This window comes from Anoplophora glabripennis, unplaced genomic scaffold, assembly GCF_000390285.2.
Source record: "Anoplophora glabripennis isolate ALB-LARVAE unplaced genomic scaffold, Agla_2.0 scaffold462, whole genome shotgun sequence".
NCBI classification, from domain to species: Eukaryota; Metazoa; Arthropoda; class Insecta; order Coleoptera; family Cerambycidae; genus Anoplophora; species Anoplophora glabripennis.
Genome location: NW_019416567.1, coordinates 116,101 through 142,445, shown reverse-complemented (window position 1 = coordinate 142,445; position 26,345 = coordinate 116,101). Strand labels below are relative to the sequence as shown.

The 26,345-nt window shown below is 32.4% G+C and overlaps 2 protein-coding genes across 9 annotated transcripts in view; both read left to right on the top strand.

Moving 5' to 3' along the window:
- Nucleotides 1–14,889, top strand: part of LOC108910920 (xin actin-binding repeat-containing protein 2) — a 148,687-nt gene extending 133,798 nt beyond the window's left edge. For 6 of the 8 annotated variants that reach the window (XM_018715683.2, XM_018715682.1, XM_018715681.1 and 3 more), the window contains 9 exons: nucleotides 856–1,048; nucleotides 1,129–1,241; nucleotides 1,307–1,489; nucleotides 1,819–1,984; nucleotides 2,043–2,182; nucleotides 2,241–2,380; nucleotides 7,971–8,052; nucleotides 9,148–9,278; nucleotides 14,472–14,889. In XM_018715683.2, the coding sequence (XP_018571199.1) occupies nucleotides 856–1,048; nucleotides 1,129–1,241; nucleotides 1,307–1,489; nucleotides 1,819–1,984; nucleotides 2,043–2,182; nucleotides 2,241–2,380; nucleotides 7,971–8,052; nucleotides 9,148–9,278; nucleotides 14,472–14,616 (1,293 nt within the window). In that variant the 3' untranslated portion in view covers nucleotides 14,617–14,889. Of the gene's footprint in view, nucleotides 1–855; nucleotides 1,049–1,128; nucleotides 1,242–1,306; nucleotides 1,490–1,818; nucleotides 1,985–2,042; nucleotides 2,183–2,240; nucleotides 2,381–7,970; nucleotides 8,053–8,349; nucleotides 9,009–9,147; nucleotides 9,279–14,471 lie in introns of those variants that run through there. The other 2 variants (XM_018715685.1, XM_018715687.1) reach the window with 2 other exon arrangements.
- Nucleotides 14,890–15,302: 413 nt separating this feature from the next.
- On the top strand, nucleotides 15,303–25,637 carry LOC108910930 (arrestin domain-containing protein 3). Its single transcript, XM_018715701.1, has 9 exons — nucleotides 15,303–15,426; nucleotides 15,484–15,554; nucleotides 15,876–15,985; nucleotides 16,050–16,218; nucleotides 18,271–18,524; nucleotides 18,586–18,709; nucleotides 21,005–21,119; nucleotides 21,172–21,262; nucleotides 24,540–25,637. The coding sequence occupies exons 1-9, from the start codon at nucleotides 15,315–15,317 to the stop codon at nucleotides 24,598–24,600; spliced, it is 1,107 nt and encodes a 368-aa protein (XP_018571217.1). The 5' UTR covers nucleotides 15,303–15,314; the 3' UTR covers nucleotides 24,601–25,637.
- The last annotated feature ends 708 nt before the right edge of the window (nucleotides 25,638–26,345 follow it).

Here is a 26,345-nt window from a genome sequence, read left to right as displayed (position 1 = left end):
GGCTGTTACAAAGTTATTTTCCATTGCAGTTTCTATCTCTCTGTCACTTCGTTAGTTTCATACAGTTGCTTTAAAAGAGTCACAATAGGCAACTCTGATAAACGTACACATACAATAGGGTTCGGGAGCTGCACGGCGGCAGTGTAGACAAGAGTTTAAGTGCAGTTCAAAAAATTAATTATGTCTGAACTAATTATTCAACTTCAATAAAAATTACTTTAAATTAGTATCCCTGAAACCTAAAAAACTGACCAGCACGTAAAGTTACTTGTATATATTTTTTAAGATAAATTAATTATGGTTCACACGTTTTGATAATTTAGTTTTTTAAATAAGAAAATTATAAATTTAACATATGCATTTTTGCCCTTACAGAGAAAAACAATTTAACGTAATTGCCATTTTTCCCCCCTTTTCCTCATCAATTTGATTCTAAGCTTATTTTCCCACAATTTCTTGGTGTTGGTGAGATATAACCTACAAAGTATGTTGTGTCTTAACTGTCATTGTTATTTTATGCCTACTGGCATAAAGCATTGTACCTACTAGCAATGAACGACTTAATATTCTGTAGGTACTATGAAAGTAAGACTAGTGTAGTAAAGTTTTTAACATTGTAGGAAACAACTGCTCTGCGAGCTGTGTCTAGTATTGAATTATACCTGCAATATCAAACTACCAAGATTATTCGTCATACTGATGAGGACTGATAAGTTCAAACCCAGTCTGTGTCTGGCGATTCTGCTGACAATAGATCTAAATCATTTAAAATTTATTGAAGGTAGGCATGTAGCCAGCAGAGTAGTTGTTTTCCGCGATATTATTACTTAAAATACATGTGTGTCGTTTCATTAGGGCAAGCAAGGCAAAATGAAGGAGGCCTACCAGCAGGCTATCATACAGTCAGAGTCCTCAGCGAATCTGAATAAACCCGAGAAAATCGAGTCCTGTGATACGAAATCCCTTAAGGAACGCTTTGAGAAGGGAGAATTGTTCAACGAGAGAGAAACGAAAACTGGAGAGGAAGAAGAAGAAGTGTACCAGAGTGGTGAGTAGTTCCAACTGTTTTGTACTGTTTGTACTGGAGTTTAAAAAATATGTCGTATGAATTGTAACTTTTTTCTTTAGAAATTAGTAAGAAGTCGCGCTCACTCTTCCTAGAATTAGACGCCAACGCTTCGAAGCCACCCCAGATCTCCCCTGTGATACCCCAGAAACTAGACGTGAAGAAAGCCAGAGAGGTAAGTCCGTAGCCCCCCGCAAAATCCCAAGCATCTTTAAATATGTGAAAATGTGTCCCATCTAGGCGTATTTGGCAAAAACCTCCAGCGAAGATACGGTAAAATCGTCCGAAGTCATGGAAGACGTTGTCGAGGTTAAGACTGCCGATATCCAGGAGCGTTTTAAATTCTTTGAGACATACAAAGAGCCCGAAAAACAGAGAAAGCAATTTAGAATAACGCCACCCAGAGACCCCTCACAAGTGAAGGTTGATAGTCTTTGTGAAACACTTGAATTTTCTTTAAGCATGATTAATAAAGTTTTCGCTAACAAAAATTCTATGAACGTACCAAACGTTTCACCTCCTGAGACATCATAGGGATCTGTTTCTATTCTAAAAAACGCTTATTGGCTTTTTTTTCACAAAATTAACACTTAAGATTTTGGTTTTTTTAATGGTGTGTCGCAAGGAACTGTTTTGGGGCCACCATTACGATGGACGTAATTATGACGCCACTAACATTTGCATTTTCCTGTCGTTTTTAATTGTCGTTCTTCCCGCTCTATCGTTATTTTAACGTGATTTTTTTTTCCTAGACTGAAACACCCGAACGCGAGATATACCACGACCCGGAAGTCGTGAGAGCCGACGATGTGTATGTGGACGACTCGGTGATCGCCAAATCCACTCACACCGCTTCCAAGATGCTTAACAAGTTCAGGCAGATGGAGGAGAATCTGTCCAGGGAACCTGAACCAGCTGGTAAGTCCCTAATGGTCAAAAAAAAAGTTATCATTAACTTTTCTTTTAATGTTTCAAGGTCCCAAGCCTCTAAAGAGGTTCACCCCGCCTCCTGAACCCGTCAGACAGGAAAGCAGCAGCGAGGAAGAATCCGGTTCCGAAGAGGAATCCGAAGAAGACCAGGTCGATAACCAGAGGCTGCCCGAGGATTTACTTGAAGTAAGGGATTTTTTTTGCAAAAAAGAGTCGGGTAATTATGTGTTAACGTTATTTTTAGGCACAAAAAGCCGCCAGAGCCAAACAATTGAAAGCCAAGTTTGAGAAGTGGGAGGCTCAAGAAATCAGGAGGGAGCAGACGAATACGGTCAATATCGTCGAGGAATATGGAGACGAATCACAAGTAGAAACAGCAAGATCGTAAGTTTTGTTCAGTTATTAAAATATTTCATTGTTTCTTTCATTATTCAGGGTATTAACAAAAAAAGTAGATCAAGCCTTTGTTGAATACAAATTTTTTGGGCATAATAACAGTACATTCGATTTATTTTATCTGGCTAGTGAGAGAACGGGAGCAAAAGTGCGAGAGAAATGAGATAGGTGTGAGAGGCCGAGATAGAGAAATGGAGGGGGGCCGCGAAAGAGAGAGACAAAGAGAGAGAGAGATCACTTACTAAAGCACAATCGGAAGAGAAAGCGAAAATAGATAAAACTTGATATATTACGTACTACTTTTAAATGCAGTAAAACGCAATTATTTATATAAAGATGTATTTATTTGTTGTTTTACATTTCTTCTGCTTTGCACATTTAAAATTTTGTTTGGAGCTTTTGATGTGGACTTCATTACTTTTTATGAGAATATAACAAAGTTTCCGCTTCAAGACTTTGAACTGCGCATCCGACCTTCTCCGAACGGAAGTAAGTTGACTATACTATCCTGATGCTGTTTTCATTTAGGTGATTCATTTTCAAAAAGCATTTGTAAAAATTTAAAAAAAACCATGGTGACTTCGTTTAAGGGGTCTTATACAATTAGACGGAGGAAAATGAGTTTTTGAGGAATTTTTTAAACTAATAAATATTCATTCTACATTCAACGGACTGCATGTGTTCTTTAATAGGATATTCAAGATTAAAAATAATGTTTGAATTCATTCATCGTCAACATGGTTGAGCTGTGGTAGAGACTCACAGCAAGGTTGCGGCGTGACTTCCAAAATGGTATACAGCTTAGCTGCCCGTGAAATTCGATCTGCATCAAAATACAAAAATTTTCTTGAGGGTTGCTTTCGCTGTACAGCAAGAATAAAACGCTCTCTCAACGGTACAAATAAACTATTTTTATTGAAAACTAAGATTGTATAGAAAAAGTGATGTTGACGGTTTGAGGGTTTGCTGGAGAGTGCCTTCTGTGTGTGAATTCGGTTGTAGGTATATAGGTACGCGTCTGGTTGCTGGCGCCAGTAGACCCTTCTTGGAACGCTGGTTCATCCGGCGGCGTCCTGCGGCGCTCTTGATGTTGTACTGAAAAATGGGTCACTTGCATCATGTGTACCCACATTCTTATTTTGAGAAAAATGGAAAAAATGTAAATTTGAAATTTAATAAAAATCGAATTTTCAATCGAAATTTCTTCAGAATTTGTATAAAAATAATAGGTTTTTTTCAAAATTTTCCAAAATCAAATCAAAATTGTTTGACAAACAAATGTCACTGGGGACGAAGGGGTAACTATGAACTGTAAACAAACGGGCGGCTATTTAGCTAAACTTATCTAAAAACAGTTAGTTCTACAAACGTGGTCCACGAATATACCCGTGCGCTCCGCTCTTCCTTGTACTTGTAGCGTGCGCTCCAAACCCGAACCGACATGCACAACGTTTACGGGCTATAACTTCCGGAGTTTTTCGAATTTCGCTTTCAAACTGACAGAATAATATTCTTCACATACAATTCTATCGTTTTAGAATATAAAAAAAAAAATCGGGATTTTCTGATCACTGTAATTGTATATGTCCCATTAAGGAGGTTTATCTGAATATTCAAAAAAATTAATATAAGCTGATTATATGAAGAAAATCCTCAAAAAAAATTATGACTAGTTTGAATGCCTAAGAGACGAGATATTAATAAAATAATTTTTCACGATCTAGTACAGTCTTATGAGAAATGCAGTCTTTTCCTTTTAGAATGCGCAACAATTGACGATCAGTTTCCACAGCAAGTTGTATAAATAGGAAACCGATATCTAAGGAACCATATGACAGCTCATAGAAATCGATTAGGTACTTGTAAGATACATAATTTATAATAATTCTCCTTGAAACTGCTGTAGTTGACTAACTTAACCTCCATATGCGTGATAGCGGCAACGCCGCTAAAGGCTTACAACTTTAGTCACTAACGAATTTACAGAAACTCTCGTTAGACTTTAGACGTACCCCCGTACCCTATAAACCTCCTTAAGCGAAGCTTGTAGTCATCAGTGACAACTTCATTGATCGGGTGGTGTGAGAAATAAAAGTTGGTGGGCACGTTTTTTGATAAAATTTACTTAAATTATGATAGCTACAGTGTTACAATTCAATTTACATATTTAACCCTTTCACTGCGCAATATGTCTGAACGTAGCTACTGCGCTGTGCGCGAAAGTTTATCGCGTGCGAATATATATACGTCTGGAGCAGTTAGACCACTTATAGTTTTACATTATGTTGTGTTAAATTACGATTTACGATAAATTTTACGATTTTATTTTGAATAAAATATAGTATATGTACTAAATAGAAACTGAAAGAAACATGAACAATCTTGGTATTTTTACCAGTACCCCTTTCCATAAAAATATTTTTCACAATCGTTATAAGCTCACCCGCAAAAATTCGCCTTACCAATTGCAATAACTGAGTCACTAATGACGCATGGTTGCGAATATGTACGGTTTGAGCAACCTGATCCAATTTAACTATTCATGCGAATTAATCCGTCTGGAGCAGTTTGAGCCCTATAAATTTTTAGCGAATATATATACGTCTGGAGCAGTGAAAGGGTTAAGAGCTGCAAGTATTTCTGACAAACGAATGTCTAAGATTATTACAACTTCCGTTACTTACCCTGAAAAATACATTTCATACTTATTCATGGTTCTCAGGCTTAAACGGTATGATACAACCTAAAGAAGACGGTACTGGAGCATTATTTTCCATATAAATATATGCATACAGGACGTCCCGAAATTAGGGGATAATATTTCTACAGGGTGCTCTATGTCAAACTTTTTCTTTATATAAACGTGGGTCCAAAAATTCTTCCTAAGGAAGTTATACCACTCAAAGGGGCCACTCTGATGATGTTTTTTTCTAAATAACTCCGAAACAAGTTGAGATAAATTTATGAAATTTGGTAACTGGTTTAACTCTTAGTGGGCAAACATAACGGAGTGCCGACCATCGCTCCGACCCTAGCATGGTACCCTAGCTTCGCTCAGAAAAAATAATAACTACATGGTTATAAACGAAGATGGTCATATTGGAGCATCGCCCCTCGCTCCACGCATAGGTCTGAGCCAAAGCCTGGCACCATAGAATCTAGTTTAGTATTTTCCTGACCCTCGACCATAGTGCACGCGATAATGGATAAGGAGAAATTAATCGGTCTTGTATTTGTTCGGGAGCCTATATGGAACAAGAAAAATAAAAATCATCATAATTGTGTGATTTTAAGCTGACTAGGGTCGGAACGATGGTCGGCGCTCCGTTATATCCGCCCACTCAATATGATCACACGTCCCCGTTATGTCCATACCCTTACGTGCTCAGTCCACTACTAAAACGAAATTTACACATTTTCATCACATACGTTCCAACACTGGTGGGGAAGGGGGTAAAATTTACCCTAACTTTTTTATGCTTTGACTTTTTGGACTTTTGACTGAAGAGTATGAAATTTCAGTTTTTTAGTAAAAAATGGTACTCTTGGATCATATTGGTAGAATGTTCCATTTTTGTGTAAAATCGATTTAAAAATAATGTTAATGTGTTAATCATCGGGTATCGAAATTTTCAATATTTTCTATCATAGCGGGTTGTGAAGAACAAAAACGCGTTTGGCATCATTTGCATTGACAGTTCAGTTATTTACTTTTTGCGAATTGTTATGTTCACAGAAGTTTATTATCTTTAGTAAATTATTATTTGATAAAGTATAAAAAACAATTGAAATTATTAAATTGTAATAATAAACAATAAACTAATAAAATAAATTAAAACCCAACTATTAATAAAACTTATCTTTGTCTCATTAGTAACTTTTATAGCAAATACTCAAAAAGATTTCTATTTTGCTGAATACATTTTTCAGTTCGAAGTCAAATTGCCCGCAAAGACCTCAAAACTTCAAAATTATTTTGTCTGATTTGATTCGCAGCCAAATGAATTCTCTGTTGTAATTCTTCCAAAGGATTTATTTCTGTAGCGTAATCTACAGCCTTCATACTACCCCGCAGAAAGTAATCTAGGGGATTTAGGTTTGCCAGGAAAATAATCGTTTAACCAATTTATGACATTATGGGTAAAGTGAGGTGGTGCCCCTTCTTGTTGATAGTGTAACATTAAGCGTACGTTTAACGGTTTATCATCCAATAATTCTTTTACATCATTTTGCAGAAAGTTTAAGTATCCTTCTGCATTCAGACAAAAGGGGAAACTGAAGTAGCTGGTCCCCTAAAATCTATTTTGAAAATTTGTGCACATTCGTAAAATGTTGCATTTTCGACTGATAACAATTCGCAATAAGTAAATAACAATGCAAATGACGCCAAATGCATTTTTGTTATTCAAAACCTGCGACGATAAAAAATATTGACAATTTCGATTCTCGGTGAATAACACATGTAACATTATTTTTAAACAGATGTTACACAATAATGGAACATTCTGCCAATCTGGGAAAAGAGTACCTTTTTTTTATAAAAAAACTATGAAATTTCATACTTTTCAGTCAAACTCCAGTGTTAGATCGTATGTGATGAAAATTTGTAAATTTCGTTTTAGTAGCGGACCGAACACGTAAGAGTTAAGCATGTTACCAAATTTCATAAATTTATCTCAACTGGTTTCGGAGTTATTTAGAAAAAACCATCTTCAGAGTGGCCCCTCTAGGTGGCTGTAACTTCCTTAGGAAGAATTTTTGAACCCACTTTTATATAAAGAAAAAGCAAACTTTTCGATATAGAGCACCCTGTAGAAATATTGCCCTCTAACTTCAGGACACTCTGTACAGGGTGTCCCGAAATTCATGCAACAAAATTTGATCACAGATTCTTAAGACAAATTTAGGGGACCCGTATTTTTTATTTTTGCCAAGTGGCCCCCTCTTTCGGAGTTACAGCCCCCTGAAGTCTGCTCCTAAGAATAATCTTTTTTTATACCTCAAAACGCTGTTGTACGAGAATCACTAAATTTGGTACACAGGGGTTCTATGACATGTGGAATCTGATGGTGCTACGTTTTTTTACGGTGAACCCCCTTACGACAATTTTTCGTGGGCCCCTTGTCTTTGGAGCCAAAAAAATTTGGTCGCATATTTAAATTTCTTAAAAATTATTTGTTCACTAGGAAGCCATTAAATTTAGAAACTTTTTGTTTCATTATACTTTTTTCGTAAAACGCAATGTTTTCGAGAAAAATGACAAAATGTGATGTCCGTCAAGAAGGCGCAGCCCCCATCTAGGAACCCGTCAGACACACAATATTATGCACACATCTGCAAATCGTAACGGAAAATGCAAAAGCAATACTTTTTATTGGAATTATAAAAAAAAAAACGAGCATAGAATAAAAATCTATGCAAAATTTAAACTTTACCACACTGCATCTTGAAAAGATGCGCCTGAATAAGAAATAGCATGATTAAAGTCATTTTCACCAAAAGATTAGCGTTTAACGGCTGGGCCTACTTCTTTGTCAGTGATAGTCGAATTAGAAAGTATTAACTATTTTTTTTGCAGGTTGAGAGCTCGCTTCGAATCGATGAGGGACTCAAGTTCCGACAAAACAAGGACTCCTCGAGTGAAAGTTAACAGATTTGTGGTGAGTACCCTTTCATTTGAACAACATGCTGTGGTTTGCCGTAAATTTTAATTTTAATCATTCTTAATACCCTCTCGCTTCCGCACTAAAACAATTGTGAGTCGTCATTCTACTACTACATTTCGATTAATAATCATAGACTTAATCCACTTTAATGTTTGTTGGTGTTGATTTTTGCATTTTGTTTAGTTTGATTTGCACTAATATTTTAACAGTCCCCATTGAGTTGTGCATGGTTGTGTTTGGAACGTACAGAGGTGTAGCAAAAATTCTGACACAGGTTTATCTTCTTTTCAGTGAAAGAAAATTCTGTAAGGGATCGTCCAAAATTAATTTTAAATGTATCGTCTTAAGAGTCTACACACACACACTACTACTAATAAAACCTTTTTACTAGCTTTTTTGTCTACCATGATATATTAGAGTAGGTTTAAAAGTATATATCATTGTTAATGTTTTTATTGGTATGTACAGGGTCGTCTCGAGTAATCCAATTACGATGCTTTTTTTTTTCTCTAAAGTTGTGTGTTTTTCAGCTCATTTCGATTGAATTAGTGAGCGATCCTGTATGTGTTAGACTATGATTTCGAAGTATTTAAAAAATTTAACGTAAACTTTCGAGAGGAATAATTTATTAATAAGTTTTTCTATATTATCGCTTGTTTTTTAACAAAATTATATTTTATTGTACAATAAATAGAATAGACTATTTTGATTATGGATCTGTTGTATGTTTATGTTGATATTTTAATTGTTGGATATTTTAAAAAATTCTTAGACCTTTAACTGTTGCCACTGTGAGATTGAACCAAAAATTTTGAATTTTTACGACCACTTGAATGTCTTCTTCTAGGTTATGAAGTCGATACTACTATTTTTAGAAGTTAAATTATGTAATATTTCATATTTGTGCCAATTTATATTATTTTGAGTGAATAAATTTAAATTTTAATGTCCACACGAGTTTTACTGTGTTCGGCGTCTAAACAAAATGCGATCATCAACATTTTCAAACATGCACCGCTTTCGAAACTGCGATAAAAGCCTGAAATAGTAATACGACATCTACTCTATTTGCACGTTTTATTCCAAAAGGAAATTCCTTGCGTAACCGAGACTTGTCAAAGTTGTAACGGAAAGGTGTACCCGCTAGAGAAAATATCCGTTCACGGACACATCTATCACAAGAACTGTTTTAAATGTAAGGAGTGCTCGTGCGTCTTAAGGTAAGCGAAGAGTGATATTTACTATTTATGTTACGGTTCTCCTCAAGGGCATCCACTACGAAGAGCAGGCTTTTGGAAATTGTAAAATAAATAAAAACAATCTGCGATTCTTTATGAGCTATTTATAAAGTTAATTAATGCAGTTTTGAAAAAATTATAATATACAGGGTGTGCCACATTTACTCGTGTTGTCTTAGAAACTAAAGAAAATATTTTTAATCCTAATTGTCTAGATCACATCGGCACTGGAAATTCCGTTACGGCGGCAGTGATAAAAACGGACAAAAACTTGAAAGAATTTCACAAGGAAAAGAATAAATAGAATTTTATAGCATCTTTTTTGTAAAATTAATTTGTGGTTTTAAATAATAAAATAATACCTGATGTTACAACAATTGTTCAAAATTTTGTCCGACGTGAACACATTTGGGTCTGTTTTACTCAGTTTCTACGAACTAACACAAATGCTGTCTTGTCTCACCATAACACAAATACTTCACCATAAATTAAAACGATATCCATCGACTCCAAGTTACTATACACTCAAACCATTTTTGACACTAACTACTAAAAAACTACTGTAAACACTATGGCAATTAGTATTACGAATGATGCTACAACTTCAATAATTTCTTTCTGGGAATCTATAAGGATTTTACAAAAATTTTGTTTACGATATTGACTCCATTTCTCTTGCCGCATCTATTCCCAAATTTTTTTGGATAAGTTGTGAATCACTGTATAAAGGATTCTACAATTCTTTATTTTCTTGCTATAACAAACTTTTATTGTAGCGACTTCTTTGTTATTATTTGAAAACATAAATGATCAAACTGCAAACGTCAAAATTTGATATTTAATTTTGACAATGCTATGGTTTAAGAAAATACCCGTATTTCAATAGCAGTTGTTTATTTTAACTAACGATATTGTAGGAAATAACTACTTTATGGAATACAGCTTCGTTACCATCGAATTAAATCGACAATATCTAGATAACAGCTAAAATTGTTGTCTAGAAGGAGCTTTAATAGGCATAATAGTTATTTCTTATGATGTTATTAGGTAAAAACTTTATTTCATCTAGTGTGAAATTGGCTTGCTTTTATAATACCTACAGATTAGTAGGTTGCTCTCTGCTAGTAGGTATAATACAACGCTTTTTGCCAGAAGGTTATTTTAAAACTAAAATAACTTAATTGCCTTTCTTAGTCCATACAGTGCAGTTTTTTTCTAAATATTTTGTGAATTGTTACATTTCTTGGGAAACTGCTCTCATAATGGTAGATATAATGTCACTTATTTTAAGGTGTATTATTAAAACACATTTAAAAATGGTACGGAAATTGAAACACACCTCAATGGATATTAACATTTATCAGAAGTTCTTTAGTGTGCTGCCACTGGTTTAGAATCACTGCAATAGGGCAATGAAGCAGATTAGAGACATCAAGGATGTTACGACTTTCGTTTGATTTGTTTTGCCATAAAAAATACTATTTTCATACTTGTAGATGACATGCAAAATAGTTTTCTGATTCCAAAAATTTCTTTACACAATAATGCCACCTAGGAGTATGAATGAGGATAAAGAAATATTTTTACCAAGTTAAAGAGTTGACTGCCTGCGGTTAGCACCAATATAAAATATATCTTTAGGTTTCTAAAGCAAAACGGGAATGTTAAGTGGTATACTCTGTTTTTTAGTTTTGTCAAAATTAATTTCATCCTGTAAATATTGCCGCATTTAACGATAGAGTAACGATTTTTAATTATGGAAGTCACATCTTAATTTGCATGGTATGGTAATGTTTTGATATTTCTGAAATAATGCAGACCGATAAAATTTTAAACCAGAAATCTGACTAAAGGTACTTTTCCGAAGGTTTTTGACACACTGAAATCAATTCAGAATTGCTTCATAGCATCAGCTTTTCGAGATATCCAAACCTAAAAGTTAAATATTTGAAATTATATTATATTACGAGGTAATTTTTTCTGCAAATCTCGACGGGCAAAATCACTTTTGAACCGTTTGAATATCTTTTTTATCTCTGAAATCTTCTGTTGAAATTGATTGGTTTAATGATATTTGGAAATTGAGCAGCATCAGATGAAGACTCAAAATAAAAAGAGAAAAATAAATCAAATTCCAAACTCCTAAATTCGCACTGGTCCTCAGGGTTTTGGGGTCACTGATTACGGATCTGATGTGAGAATAGCAAAATGCAGAATGGCGGATGGAATAAAAAAAACCTGTCATTTTGAATTTTGTAATTCTGAATTCAGATTCATAGGTATGTAGTCAGCGATCCCAAAAACCTGAAATGCCAATGGGAATTTATGTGTTGATTCTTATCTCTTTTTGTCTTCACCTGATGCTCCTCAATTTCCGAATATCGACAGATACTCCGAACCAATAACATTCAACAAATAATTTTTCCGAAGGAAAAAGAGATTTTCAAACAATTCAAAACAGATTTAGAAGAGTAGTACCTTCAGATGCCAAAACGAGTTTTGTAGAGAAAAATTACCTTGTGATGTAACATAACTACAACACAACGAAAAACTGGTTTTCGCACTTTTAGGTTAGGATGTCTATAAAACTTGATGTAATGGAGCAGTGGGGCGCTTGCTTAAAAAAAAATATGTAGTGTGAATCAAACTGTACAAGCAATCTAGTTAATAACTCTTTGTATAAATTTTTATTAGATTTTAAAAATTTTTATTCCAATCACATGCCACTTTATTAGCTTACGACATACTAGACTATGAGCATGTTAATACAGAAAGTTTCTTATTTAAGTAACTCATCTTTGTCTCTCTGTTATTAAATAAAAGGGGAAGAATAGTGGTATGAGATTTTAGTTTAGCTTTCTATTAACAGATGGCACGATTAAGGCATCATTTTTTAAAAATTACAAGTTAAAATAAAAATAATACGAGTTATTTTATGCCACTTTATTTAATTGTAATATCTAAAAAGATGGCAGACACCCCATTCTCGGTCAGGTTCAGCAAATATACTCTGGTTTGTGGTTTAGTAGGTCAGTCACATTTAGTCAGCCTCTGTAATTTTTAGAGGTTTATAATTTTGTCTAAATACAGGGTGTAACTAAAATGTGCAGCTGAATTTGAATGGATTCTAAGTCTCCAAATGGATCAGAGCGGATCTGTTTTGAGGTGGATGTGAGACGGGGCAAACACATTTTTTCTAGATTTCTGGACCTTCAGTACAACTCACATAATAAAAGTGTAGATCCCTAGATCTGGGCGAGGTCCAGAACGTTTTCAATATTGCAAAAATGTTTAAAATTTTTTAAAAAATACCTATATTATCCTAGTTTTTTAATTATATCTTGGAACCTACATATTTTAGTAGAATATTGAAGAGGAAAAAAGTGTTAGAATTGAATTTTGCACATATACTGTAAGTTAAAAATGTTTAAATTTATTTCCGTTGTTGCAAAATAGCAATAATTGATGAAAAAAAGGCAAAATAATAATATTTTTGGATAATTTTTTTAAAATATTCTAATTACTCCGAGGGCATTCTAATTTTGGTAAAAAAACTTTATAGTATAAAAAAAACAACACACCAAATTTCATTAAAATAGGTTCGATAGTTTTCGCAAAATAATTTTTATTTAATTTAGAAAAAAATTTCTAATTTTCAAAATTTTGCAGTCTCAAATAAAGAATTTAGATACACAATTAGATACAAATTTTTTCACATAGAAAACACCTTTCAAATGGTTTTTGAAAAATTGAGATCGGTTAATTAGGACTGCTACAGTAAATTTTTAAAGTTAACACCCTTTTTTTATTTTTAAACAATTAGATTACATTTGTCAATTTGCAATTTAGTTTTTTTTAAATTATAATTTTAAAGTACTCGGAAAGCCCCCATCCCCCACTTTTCATATGTTCAGTCACTTTTTGCGTGTGCAAGCAACAGCTTTATCTATGTTGCCGATAACTTTAAAAATTTACTGTGGCCGCCCTAATCAACTGATTTAAATATTTCAAAAACCACTTGAAAGGTTGAGCGGTCTTTTCTATGTGAAAAAATTTTCAAGTATCTAGATGCTTTATTTGAGGCTGTGCAAAATTTTGAAAATTCGAAAATTTTTCCTAAAATTATTTTCCGAAAACTATCGAACAAATTTAACGAAGTTTGGTGTGTTGTTTTATTAAACTATAAAGTTCTTTTCACCAAAATTAGAATCCCTTCGGAGCAATTAAAACATTTTAATAAAATTATCCAAAAAACTTAATTTTTTTGCCTTTTTTTCATCAATTATTGTTATTTTGCAACAACGGCAATAAATTTAAACATTTTTAACTTACAGTATATTGTGCAAAATTCAATTCTAAAACTTTTTCTCTCCTCAATATTCTTCCAAAATGCATAGGTTTAAGATATAAGTAAAATACTCAGGTAGAATAGGTATTTTTAAAAATTTTTTAAACATTCTTGCAATTTTGAAAATGTTCCGGACCTCGCCCAGATCTAGGGATCTACACTTTTATTATGTGAGTTGTATTGAAGGTAACCCAGACAAAATTTGTTTGCCCCTTTATTATTATTATTATTATTACATCCAAGAACTGGGATATTTCGACAGATCCGCCCTGATCTAAAAATAAATCCACCTATGTCTGGAAACACTTTTTTTTAAGATATCGGATATTAAAAATTAAAAAAATAAAGATTTCCAATTACTAGAAAATATTTCAACTGATTTTTGATATCATCTCTAGTTTTTTTATTGTCTACAGAGGCAACACAGCTCTGTTTTCAAGATAAATAGGAAAATGTATGTGAAGTTATTGCTAACAATGTCATTACAAGTGATTTTTTAATTAACGATGATAATTATCCATGAATTAAATGAATTATTATTTGGTTTTCCTCAACTGTTTTTTTGTAAGTGGAAATAAAACCACATATTATCATTTTGCACACTCTGTATCTCAAAAATAAAGTATTTCAAGACATATCTAGGATTTCTTAAATTAATTTGTGACAGAAACCGTTATAAAAGTTTGCCCGCTATTAAGATGTGCCTTCAAAATTAAATAAGAGCGCAATATTATTTAGAGGATTGGAATAAAATAGGTGCCACTTTGTACATAGTTTGCCTTTCTTCGAAAGAAAGAAAGTTTGTTTTCTTACCGTCTTATATGTAGGATGGACTCCTACTCGTACAACCAGGGACTTCTCTATTGTACCCCACACTTCAAGAGGCTATTCATCACCAAGGGTAACTACGACACTGCCTTTGGACTCGATCAACACAAAGAAAAGTGGAACGTAAACGCAACAATGGCATAACAGCCAGCATTAAATAAAATTGTGATACTTTCATTAAATTGACGTGTTCTGCGGATGACATCCATTAACTTAAATTCTTAAATGATCTACGTTACGACATGTTGCAATATTTTAAATCGTACTTAAAGTTTTTAAAAATAAATTTGCTTTCATCTTTATACGTTTTGTATTATTGCATCTAGTTTTTATATATTTTAACTGTAGTTTGTATTCATGTTTTATTCGTGTAGTTTTTATCTTTTTTTCTTTGTATTACCAGTTATGTGATTTTATAATAAATTTTTTACAAAGTCAATTGTGGGTATGGTATTTTGAACCCAAAATATTTTTCTTGTTAATGATTTTTAAATTTGCGTCACAGTTATTAATTCATTCATATTTGGACGGGTACAAATAATTGGGTCATGTTTATTCATTCACAAACCCTTCCCATTCGATATGAGGTGATAAAAAGACGACTAAAACAAAAGCTTCTGGGCATGTCCGGTAGTATTGATCTTACTTTCAAAACAGCTGACTATTACAAATTCATAATCAGCAATCATCCCAGCAGATAAAGTGATAAATAAGTATTTTGTAAAGCTTTTTGGTATGCTGATCAATTTACAATATTCCCTTACAGGCCAAATTTTTATATGAGCTATTTTTTATACAAGATATTAATTTCCTAAGAATTAAACTGGTTAGGCAATTATAAGATGGATTATATCAGGGAATTCGACATACAGTTGGAAAAAGAGTATTATTATGCTGGTGAGACCATCTCGGGAAGCGTTATTTTGGATACAATCGAGAATTTTAAGCTACGCAGTAAGCATTTTTTTTTAAACTTCCTAATTTAGGTTTGACGTTAATTCCTATTTCAAGCAATACGAGTTATACTGAGAGGAAAAGCACACGCCGAGTGGAAGGTTTTGCTATCTGGAGACCGCAGAACTGTAAGAATTTGTTTTATTTTTATCATTGTATTAATCGATTATGAATTTCTTAAACTCCGTCTGTTAGCTTTAATTGTCTGAAATAATCAAACGAAAAATCAATAATGTTATTAAATATTTGCAATTTATGCCAACATATTCAAATTTATTCATGTTTAACTGAATTTTAATTTAAATTCTCGACAGTCATCGTTTATTAAAATGCTCGTTTCGATAATATGTCACAAAAAAAATAATAATTAATCACGTTTAATAATATTAAAGAGTATACATTATAGATGATCGAAGTTTTACTTTGTGTTTGCCGTTTGTTTATTCAAGGTTAAAGATGACCAATTCTTTGTCGACGAAAGACAGATAATATGGGGTGAGAAAAATGTGGAAACAACAATACCCATTCTTCCAAGAGGCATCCATAAGTTTCCTTTTAGGTGAGTCCGAATCGCATAATTTTCATTCATCGTTAAAAAATTGATTCGCACTAAATTTTTTTAGATTTTGCCTACCAGAGTCAAGTTTGCCATGTTCGTTCGAGAGTAGACAATGTTACATACGATACTTTTTCAAAGTAACCATTGATATACCTTACGCAAGTCCTCCTCAAGGAATAAAGTATTTCACGGTTATTGGACCCCACATCGATTGTATGGAGGAACAGTACCTGGTAAGTTTAGAACAATGTCACTATATTACTGTTTCTATTTTATACAGGGTGTTTTATTAAGAATGGACACAGCTTGATGGTCTCTACATGGTGTCATTTGAAAAAAAAATGTTATTGCACCAACTGAGCAGAAAACTTTATTAGTCGTGTTTTTAAAAAATGTATTGCTAAACTTGCTATTATAACAATTTTATAGTCAAAAAAAATTTGAGCTTGAATTGTCAATGTTGACAAATTTATGAAAAAATTGTAAACATATGACTTTTCTAATTTTTCAATAATTTTTTAGTAGATTCTATACTCTGCGGTCGAAATTATAAAGAGTGACTAAGACATAATATAAAAACACTATTACCATAATACGTATAAAATATAAAATGATTTTTATACAGTTTAATATTATTTATCTTTGTGCCGCTCGCTACGTATATCGATAGAATCTATAATCGTCTAGAGCAGGGGTCGGCAAGTAATTTTAGGTGGGGTCCGGACACTTCTGAAAATTTTTAACGAGGTCCAGCAAAAAAATAATATTTCTTATTTTTTTACTTTAATTTGGACTCAAATTTAATCTGCTTACTAACCATTAAGAACTCATACCCTCACAATTGTAAAATACTAGAGAAAATTATAAGATTGGCACTTAAACGTAAAAAACATTTTTTAAATAATTTATTTGAGTAATTTATACTTTCAAAAAATTTTTGGCGGTCCAATATTTTACCTTCCGCGGTCCGGACCTGGACCACGGTCCGCCAGTTGCCGACCCTTGGTCTAGAGATTATAGTCAAAAAAAATTTGAGATTGAATTGTCAATGTTGACAAATTTATGAAAAAATTGTAAACATATGACTTTTTTTAATTTTTCAACAATTTTTTAGTAGATTCTATACTCCGCGGTCGAAATTATAAAGAGTGACTAAGACATAATAAAAAAAAAACTATTACCATAATGCGTATAAAATATAAAATGATTTTTATACGGTTCAATATTATTTATCTTTGTGCCGCTCGCTACGCATATCGATAGAATCTATAATCGTCTAGAGATTATAGTCAAAAAAAATTTGAGCTTGAATTGTCAATATTGACAAATTTATGAAAAAATTGTATTCGTGACTTTTTTTAATTTTTCAACAATTTTTTAGTAGATTCTATACTCCGCTGTCGAAATTATAAAGAGTGACTAAGACATAATATAAAAACACTATTACCATAATGCGTATAAAATATAAAATGATTTTTATATGGTTCATCGATAGAATCTATAATCGTCTAGAGACCGAGTTACACTGAACGTCGATCTATATTCTATCTCTGTCTTTTGCACTTGGTTGGGAATAGGGAAATGCTTTTTTAGTGGGTGTAAACGGACTTGATTAACTCGTCCTGAGAAACGTCATAGCATAAGCGTAGACGAGGGGTCTAATTCCATGGCTATAATAAATTTATAAATTAAAAAAACACAATTGGGACGTTTTAAAATGCTGTAATAATTAAAATGGATCAAAGTGCCTGTTATAGTAAACCGTAAAAAATATTATATGTTATGTTTTATTATCTTTTTTCATTATTTTCTATATCTTGTTGACTTTTACGCAGACACGCCAATGGATTTTCGTTCCCGGCACACTTCATCCCCCTTACTAGTCCAAAAGCTAGCGATAAATTACTCTCTATAATTTCAACCGTGGAGTGTAGTTGTTTTTTTTTTGTAATTAAAAAATATATAGAGGCAAGTGTTCGCGATAAAAATCATTAAGCATGATTTAAAATGGTTTTGATTCTAGTTACATTCTGAAAATTGTTTGATTTTCATTTACTGCATGTATTACTCAAAAGTAAAAAAATTTTCATTATTTTTGGTCGGACATGCGGTATGTGAAGAATAAAAAAGTTAAGATCTAATGCTAGTAGCATGAATACTATTTCTGAAATCCCCATCCTAAAAATACCATTAACTGAAATTTGTAGCTTCGTGAAGTGATTTTTGAAAATTTGAAAAACTTCAAAATTTTAAATTTTAGCGCCTTGAATCAAATAATTTTTTAGAAACCCATTGTCTTGGAAAACAGACGATCGACCTGCTGCTGGTGCTGCAAAAAGGGTACGGTAAGTCTCCGATGTGTGGTGGCGCGGTCAGCATATGTGTGCAAGGAAAGCATAAAATTAAAGGTGACAATCGACAATCAAGGCGAGGAAGAAGTAAAATTGAGAGTGAAATTGGAACAGTGTTGTGAATTCTTCATCGATCGAGGGGTCCTCGGAGTCAGTAAAGATGTGAAACATCTTGTATTTGAGTATGGGTAGGTTGTCGCAACTTTAAAACTGATGACAGTAACTGATTCATCGCTTTTCCTTTCGCAGTGGTTGTCATGTAAAACCCCATTCAAGAAGTAAGTGGGACAGCTCAAATTGTCTCATAATACCACCAATGCCTACCACCCTCGTTCATATATGCAGACTGGTTCAAATATATTATTTACTTACGGTAAGTCACCTTTCATTTGTCAGTTCGGCATCGTCGGTTTTACTTTTGTTGAGCAATATTATCTTAGCTAGCAAAAATATTTTTAACAAGTAATAATATTGTGAGAACCTACTCCACAGGCTACATGCACCGGCTGCCATTGAATTGTACGTTACATTCACTTAACACATAAAGTGTTATGTGGTTACATTTCTAAAGAATGTCATTGCTACTTTATGTCTACTGTCTACTGGCACATGTACCTACTGAACAAAATGAACTACTAATCTGTAGCTGCAAGGTAGCATTCAACGCATGACTACCACCGCATTAGAGCATATGTGACATGGAGTGAGCGTCTTGTGTTAAAAAGTGTAGACGCTGTAGAGAGAAAGGGGGATAGTTCGGGTACTCGCTTTCTCTCTTTAATCGTTGAGTAACGAGTTGCGGTAGCCAATCACATGCCTTCGCGAGAAAAAAGATATCCAATCCAAACTATCTCTTTGTCTCACTCGTCTACACTCGCCGTAAGCATGCTTCCTCCATATGTTATGTAGAATATTATGCTCTAATACCAGCGCTCTAGGCGGAATAAACTTTTTAACTTGGAAGGAGGGCTTCGATGTTGTAAAATAAACTTAAATCACACTATATTTCAGGTTGACTTTATTTCCTTTAACAAAATACACTTCTAAAGGTGTCTAAAGATACGTTTTATTTTCTAACTTGTTATTTTGCTTTCTTTAAATTAACATTATCTGTCTCTGTCATCTTTAATTACCAACAACTAACTTTAAATTTCCCTAATGCTTGAGCGCGAATTTTAAATTTAAATTTTCAAATTGCAACAGTCAGTTTGGGAAACAACTACTCCACGGGCTGGTGACTCTGCTCATGAATAATTTTAGCTATGAACTATTTGGGGTGTGATTCAATGCCAGTTAGAGCATATAGCCAGTGGAGTAGTGGTTTTCTACGTCATTTTATTTCAATTGTAGGTATAATGAAATTGATGCTATTAACCAGCTTATTCTTCCATCCACTATTCTTTTTCCTCAGAGTTGCCCCACCAGTGTTTTTGATTTCAATTATTTTTAGTTCTGTTGCCAATAATTCATTAGGATAACGATATCATGCTCAGTAAAATTTGTTCCACTTTTTTCTTGCTACCCATTATATCTTAAGATCTTTGAATACATATATCACAAAGCAAAAGCAATAATAAATCAGATTTGACAAGAAATGTATGACACACGACATGCATGCATCATAAAATTAAAAATTTATGTACGTCGTACGTCTTTGATTAATTTCCGTTCAAAATTTGCATCATATGATATGTCAAAAAGAAGAAGAAAACGAAATAAGCATATCGGGTGAAGTACAGATTAGTTTATTCTCTTTGGTATAACCAACATAAAAATTGCAAATTTATCTAACCTAGCGTTTAAAACTACTGTATCATAAAGTACCTAATATCCTTTAAACTGTAGGGAGCTCTATCTGGGTGGTTGTTTCAGAAAGGCACTTTATTTTTCCATAAAGGCATAAAACTTGACAAGAATGTTTGATTTGAATGAATATTTTTTGCTAATAACCTAATACATAACCTTTTTCTTCTTCTTCTTCTCAATTGCTAACTAACCATAAGCCTAAGATAAGAAGTAAGAACTAAGAACACTGAACCCATTACTAATCGAGGGAATATAAGTAGCCAATCTCAGATGCACTTCACGGTGCATTCCCTTGAATAAAAAACAAATACATAAGAAGCTGGCTAAATACCCCTGTGTGAAGGCCAAAAAGAAGAAGAAGAAGATATTACTCCAGATTTCATCTTATTCAAATAAGTAAATCCCGCGGGATTTCTTAAATATTTGAAACGGGATACTACAAAACTTCAGTTAGTTTACTGGGATTAATTTGTAGACCGATTAGTTAACGGTGTATTTAATCTGTACTGAAAGTATCGGCTCTAATTAAAAGTTTATTCCACATAGCGCGTACCAGGCATGTGTTCAAAGCATCTATAGATTAGTTGTCACTTTGTCAGTAGGTAAATATGGCAGTAGACAAAGTGGCAATCAATGACATTTAGAAATTTGACACATGACATATGCTTTGTAGGTTATATCTCGTTACTATTAAAAACATATTTTTAAAACGTTTTGAAATATGATAATTATGGAAAAGTATAACATTCTACTCCCAAATTATAATGCTTTTGGTTTATGACCATATTATTCAAGGCATAAGCTGCCCTAATGAGTGACAACTGTTATAACTGTTGGTTAAATAATATGCTATTGTTTTTAGGTTTATTTAGATACAGACAAAGATTACGACATTCTTGCTGTAAGCTGCCCTATAACGATAGGTACTGTGCCATTCAGAATACCAAATTCGAATAATACGCCAGCTGTGAAATATGGTGCGTGTTTGACTAAATTCTAATTATAATTCTACTTATAATTATGTTTTAGAGCACGCTTGTCCAGTTGTGGAAGGAGGCATGTACTTGGCACCTGAATTTCTTCTAGGACAGGTGTACGATGGCAACGAACATCATTTGAGGTAAGGCACGTAGAATGCAAATCATGTTTCCTGTCGTGCAAGAGCAAATTACCCTGCCTTATAGACAATAATTTGTAGTTCGTCCCCAATACGATTGGAGTTTCCTAATTCAAAATCTAAAAATTTGAATTTTGTACTACTACAAATTATTAAAAGTAATTTAAAAAAGTGATCTTGGCTTTTTGCTATTTGTGTATGAAATATAACCCCTCAGAAGTAACATAACCAAATTTAATTCAACCACTCTTATATGCTCCTAATGCTAAATTTCAAAGTTACATTTTTTAATAGTGTGCAGAGCTGTAAAAATAAATATATATATAATATAATTTCTAAGTCCGTTCTAGCAGGAGCAACAAAATACCTTCTTGACTTTCTGTGATCCTGATGATATAATGTTCACAAAAATGTGCAAATTGGTTTAAAATTGAGTCTGATCTCTGTATAGCAAAATTTTATTCAAACATTCTTTACGTTCTGTGCTCATAATACCAACCATTAAAATTACAAATATCTGCAAATCTAATTATTAGGAATTTATTTCAAACATCTCCTTTTCTATATTCTATTATTTATTTTCTACCAAGAGCAGCAAAATACCTCCTTAACCCTCTGTGGTCCTGATACACACAATGTTGAACTTGATATACAAAATAAAATTTATATTTTCTGGAATTAAAATATAAATTATCAGGAGCATAATACCTCCCCAGCATTCTGCGATCCTCATACAATGACAAAAATATTAGAGTTGGCATACAAAATAAAAATTCTGCAATTATTGTCAGGAGAATAATACCTCTTCAACTTTCTGTGATCCTGATACAGTTGAAAATATTGGAATTGATCATAGAAAATTGCATTCTGTATTCGTTACACAAATTTGTATTCTATGTAATTAAAATATTGGTATCAGGAGCATAATACCTCTTCGACCTTCTGTGATCCCCATACAGTATTGAAAACATTAGATTGGTATGCAAAATTAATATTTGGTTTCTCTGAAATTATATTAGTACCTATCAGGGAAATAATACCTCTTTGACTTTCTGTGATCCCGATAGCCTCGGAATTGTACAAAATTACGAATTTGTATTCTGTGAAATTAAAATATTGGTATCAGGAGCATAATACCTCCCCGACATTCTGTGATCCCCATACAAAGTGTTGAAAATAATACCTCTTCAACCTCCTGTGATCCTAATACAGTCTCGAAAATATTACATTTAGTTTAAATTAAAATTTGTATTGTCTGAAATTAAATATTTCTGTGATCCCCATACAAAGTGTAAAAAAGATTATATTTGGTATACAAAATTAAAATTTACATTCTTTGAAATTATATCAGTGCCAGGAGAATAATACCTCTTCAACCTCCTGTGATCCTGATACAAAGTCTGGAAATTATTAGATTTATTTCAAATTAAAATTTGTATTGTCCGAAATTAAATATTTGTGTAGATAATACCTCCTCGACTTTCTGTGATCCCCATACAGTGTCAAAATTTATTATTTATTTGGTACACAAAATTAAAATTTACTTTCTCTGAAATTATATCGGTGCCAGGAGAATAATACCTCTTCCACCTTCTGTGATCCTGATAAGTCTCGAAAATATTACATTTAGTTCAAATTAAAATTTGTATTGTCTGATATTAAAAATTTGTGTAGATAATACCTCCTCGACTTTCTGTGATCCCCATACAGTGTCAAAATTTATTATTTCGTACACAAAATTAAAATTTACGTTCTCTGAAATTATATCGGTGTCAGGAGAATAATACCTCTTCAACCTCCTGTGATCCTGATACAAAGTCTCGAAAATATTACATTTAGTTCAAATTAAAATGTGTATTGTCTGCAATTTAAATATTTGTGTGAATAATACCTCCTCGATCTTCTGTGATCCCCATATAAAGTGTCAAAAACATTAGAGTTGCTTTACAAAATTTGGTTTGGTTTCTCTGAAATTATATTACTACATATCAGGGAAATAATACCTCTTTGACTTTATGTTATCCTGATAGCCTCGAAAATATTGGAATTGTACAAAATTAGGAATTTATATTTTGTGAAATTAATATGTTGGTATCAGGAGCACAATACCTCCTCGACTTTCTGTGATCCCCATACAAAGTGTCAGAAATATTATATTTGGTATACCAAATTAAAATTCTCTGAAATTATATTGGTGCCAGGAGAATAATACCTCTTCAATCTCCTGTGATCCTGATACAGTCTCGAAAATATTACATTTAGTTCAAATTAAAATTTCTACTGTCTGAAATAATATTTGTATGGATAATACCTCCTCGACTTTATGTGATTCCCATACAAAGATTATATATTATATACCCAATTAAAATTTACATTCTCTGAAATTATATTGGTGCCAGGAGAATAATACCTCTTCAACCTCCTGTGATCCTGATACAAGGTCTCGAAAATATTATATTTGATTTAAAAAGTTAAAATTTGTATTGTCTTAAATTTAAATGTTTGTGAGGATAATACCTCCTCGACCTTCTGTGACCCCCAAAAATATTAGATTGTATATACCAGGGGTCGGCAAGTAATTTCAGGTGGGGTCCGGATATTTTTGAAAATTTTTAATGAAGTCCACAAAAAAAACTCACATTCCTTAGTAATTTTTTATTTTAATTTGCACTCACAAATTTAATCTACCTACTAACCATTAAGAACTCAAATCAATCATGCAATTGTAGTAGAAATGATAAGGGTGGCACTCAAACGTATTATTATCAATAGAAATCTATTTTTTAAATAATTTAATTGAGTAATTTATACTTTCAAAAAATTTTTGGGTCCATTATTTTACCTTCCGCGGTCCGCCAGTTGCCGACCCTTGGTATATACACAAAAAGTATTTGCTAAAATTATTTTGGCATCAGGATAAAGCCTTTGTGACTTTCTGTGATCCTAATAAATGAAAATCCAGATGTTTTTACGATCAGGAGAAAAATTAAATTTATTAATAAAATAATATTTTACTTGTATATTTGCTTCATTAATCTTTATTAATATTTACAGGAATAGTACTATTACTATTTAAAACAATGAAAATAAGAAAAATTCTATTTATACAGTACTCCTTTTACATTGGTGCCATGCCTCCAGTTTCCTGTTGCAAATCTGAAACAAAGAATCATCAATTACTATATTTTTTCTATCATAATATATTATCATTATTTTCTTGCTTTCTACTTTTTTAAAAAATATATAATGTATAATATATTTTAGTATTTTTTCTTTTCAGGGAGCCCATCGTTTTGTACAAGCCACTCTACGTGACGGTAGACAAGTCTGAGAATAAATGAATTAACATTGAAATATGGCAATAATTACATTTAAATAAGTACCTTTACAGGGTATTACCTCAATTTCTTTTATCACCGTTTAAGACTGAATCATAGCAACAAATATGTAGTCAATTTTTTAATTTTTTAATACCCGTACCATTTAAGGCAAAATTTAGGTTAAAATATAGTCTTCTACAGCAAGGTACACCGAAACCTAACGATTTTTATCTCGGAGGAATGGGACATAGTCGTTAAGTTTTTGGTTTGGCTCAATAGTTATAAACTGCCCAATAAAATAAAGTAAATGATTTAAATAACATTTTTGTTGTTATGTTTTTATAAAGCAAAAACAAAAATGTTCCAAGGCCTAATTTATTTTACACGATTAATGTAAACGACACTAATTTTTTCTTACAGTTTGAAAAGTAGTTACATTACACATAATCCTGGTTCATTCCGTTTGTTGAGCAGTTTTTATCTTATCTTCCACAAATGTCTATTTGTATGTTAACGAATATAAATTATATAGGGTGTTCTTGATATTCAGCTTTAAAAAAGTGTGTTCTAATAATTTTTTAGCAGAATAATTATGTATTCCCTGAAATTAAAAAAAAAACTATTTTTTAGACTGAAGCAACCAATGTCTTCCTTATAATTTAAATATTTGGTCATTTCTTAACCTTTTATTGACAAAATAATACATCCGATTTGTTGCACAATATTTCTATTACATGAAAAATGAATTTTGCTGCCGTCGTTCTTCCATATCAAATTTTATATACACCTTGGCCAAATTTTACACCCGAACACCCTATATAATAATTATTACATAATTTTGTAAGTGAAAATTAATGTACATGATAGTTGATAGTACCCTAGGCACTTTGACACCAGCCAAATCTAAGAGACTGTTTGGCCAACTATATAATTAGGTGTATTAGATACATAAAAAACGTTCACATGGTCATATTTGATGTAAGATCGCAATATTCGAAGGACGCACAAAGAGGAAACGGTCTAATATAATAAAGTTTATAATTTATCAAAAAAAAAAAGGACAGTACGAGTAAAACGGCTCTAAAATATGGAAAATAAACGTTTTTAGAGAATAATTCTGTTATACAACTTCTTCAAATGGATGTTAGTCTTGGTGTTTTTTATTTTTGCTATGTATAAATATAATTAGAAACTATAGATCTAGACTAAACACCCTGTGTAGTTTGATTGTATTTCGTTGGTATCGAGAAGTATTTAAAGTTAAATGTATAACTGTACACGATCTTGTATAATTTATAAAATTATACACCTAGGCAATTAGTCGTTTCAAATGTTTTATCGTTCAATTATGTGTTTAACGTTTCCCAAGACATGTCAAAAAAAATTTATTCGACAGGACTGACTAGTTGGAGTTCCGCAATTCTTATAACTAAAATAAAAAATTTAAGACCTGTTACGACAAAATTGATTATTTTTTGGACAGACAAAGAAACAATTGATGTTAATAAAACTCGAAAAATAAGAAATATTCAGTCTTTATAGAATGTAATCAGTGGACTGACTAAAAATATAAGAATATTTTTTGTTATCGACTTATTCACAATAGAATATGTATTTTTAAAGTGACTTAATAATGTAATAAATGTTTTTCACAAGTATATTTTTATCCCGTGTAATAATTGTTTCATATTTTGATGTTTAAGATATATATGAAGAGTATATGTACAATATTCACTCAATAGTATTGAATGTTACATAAATTAGCC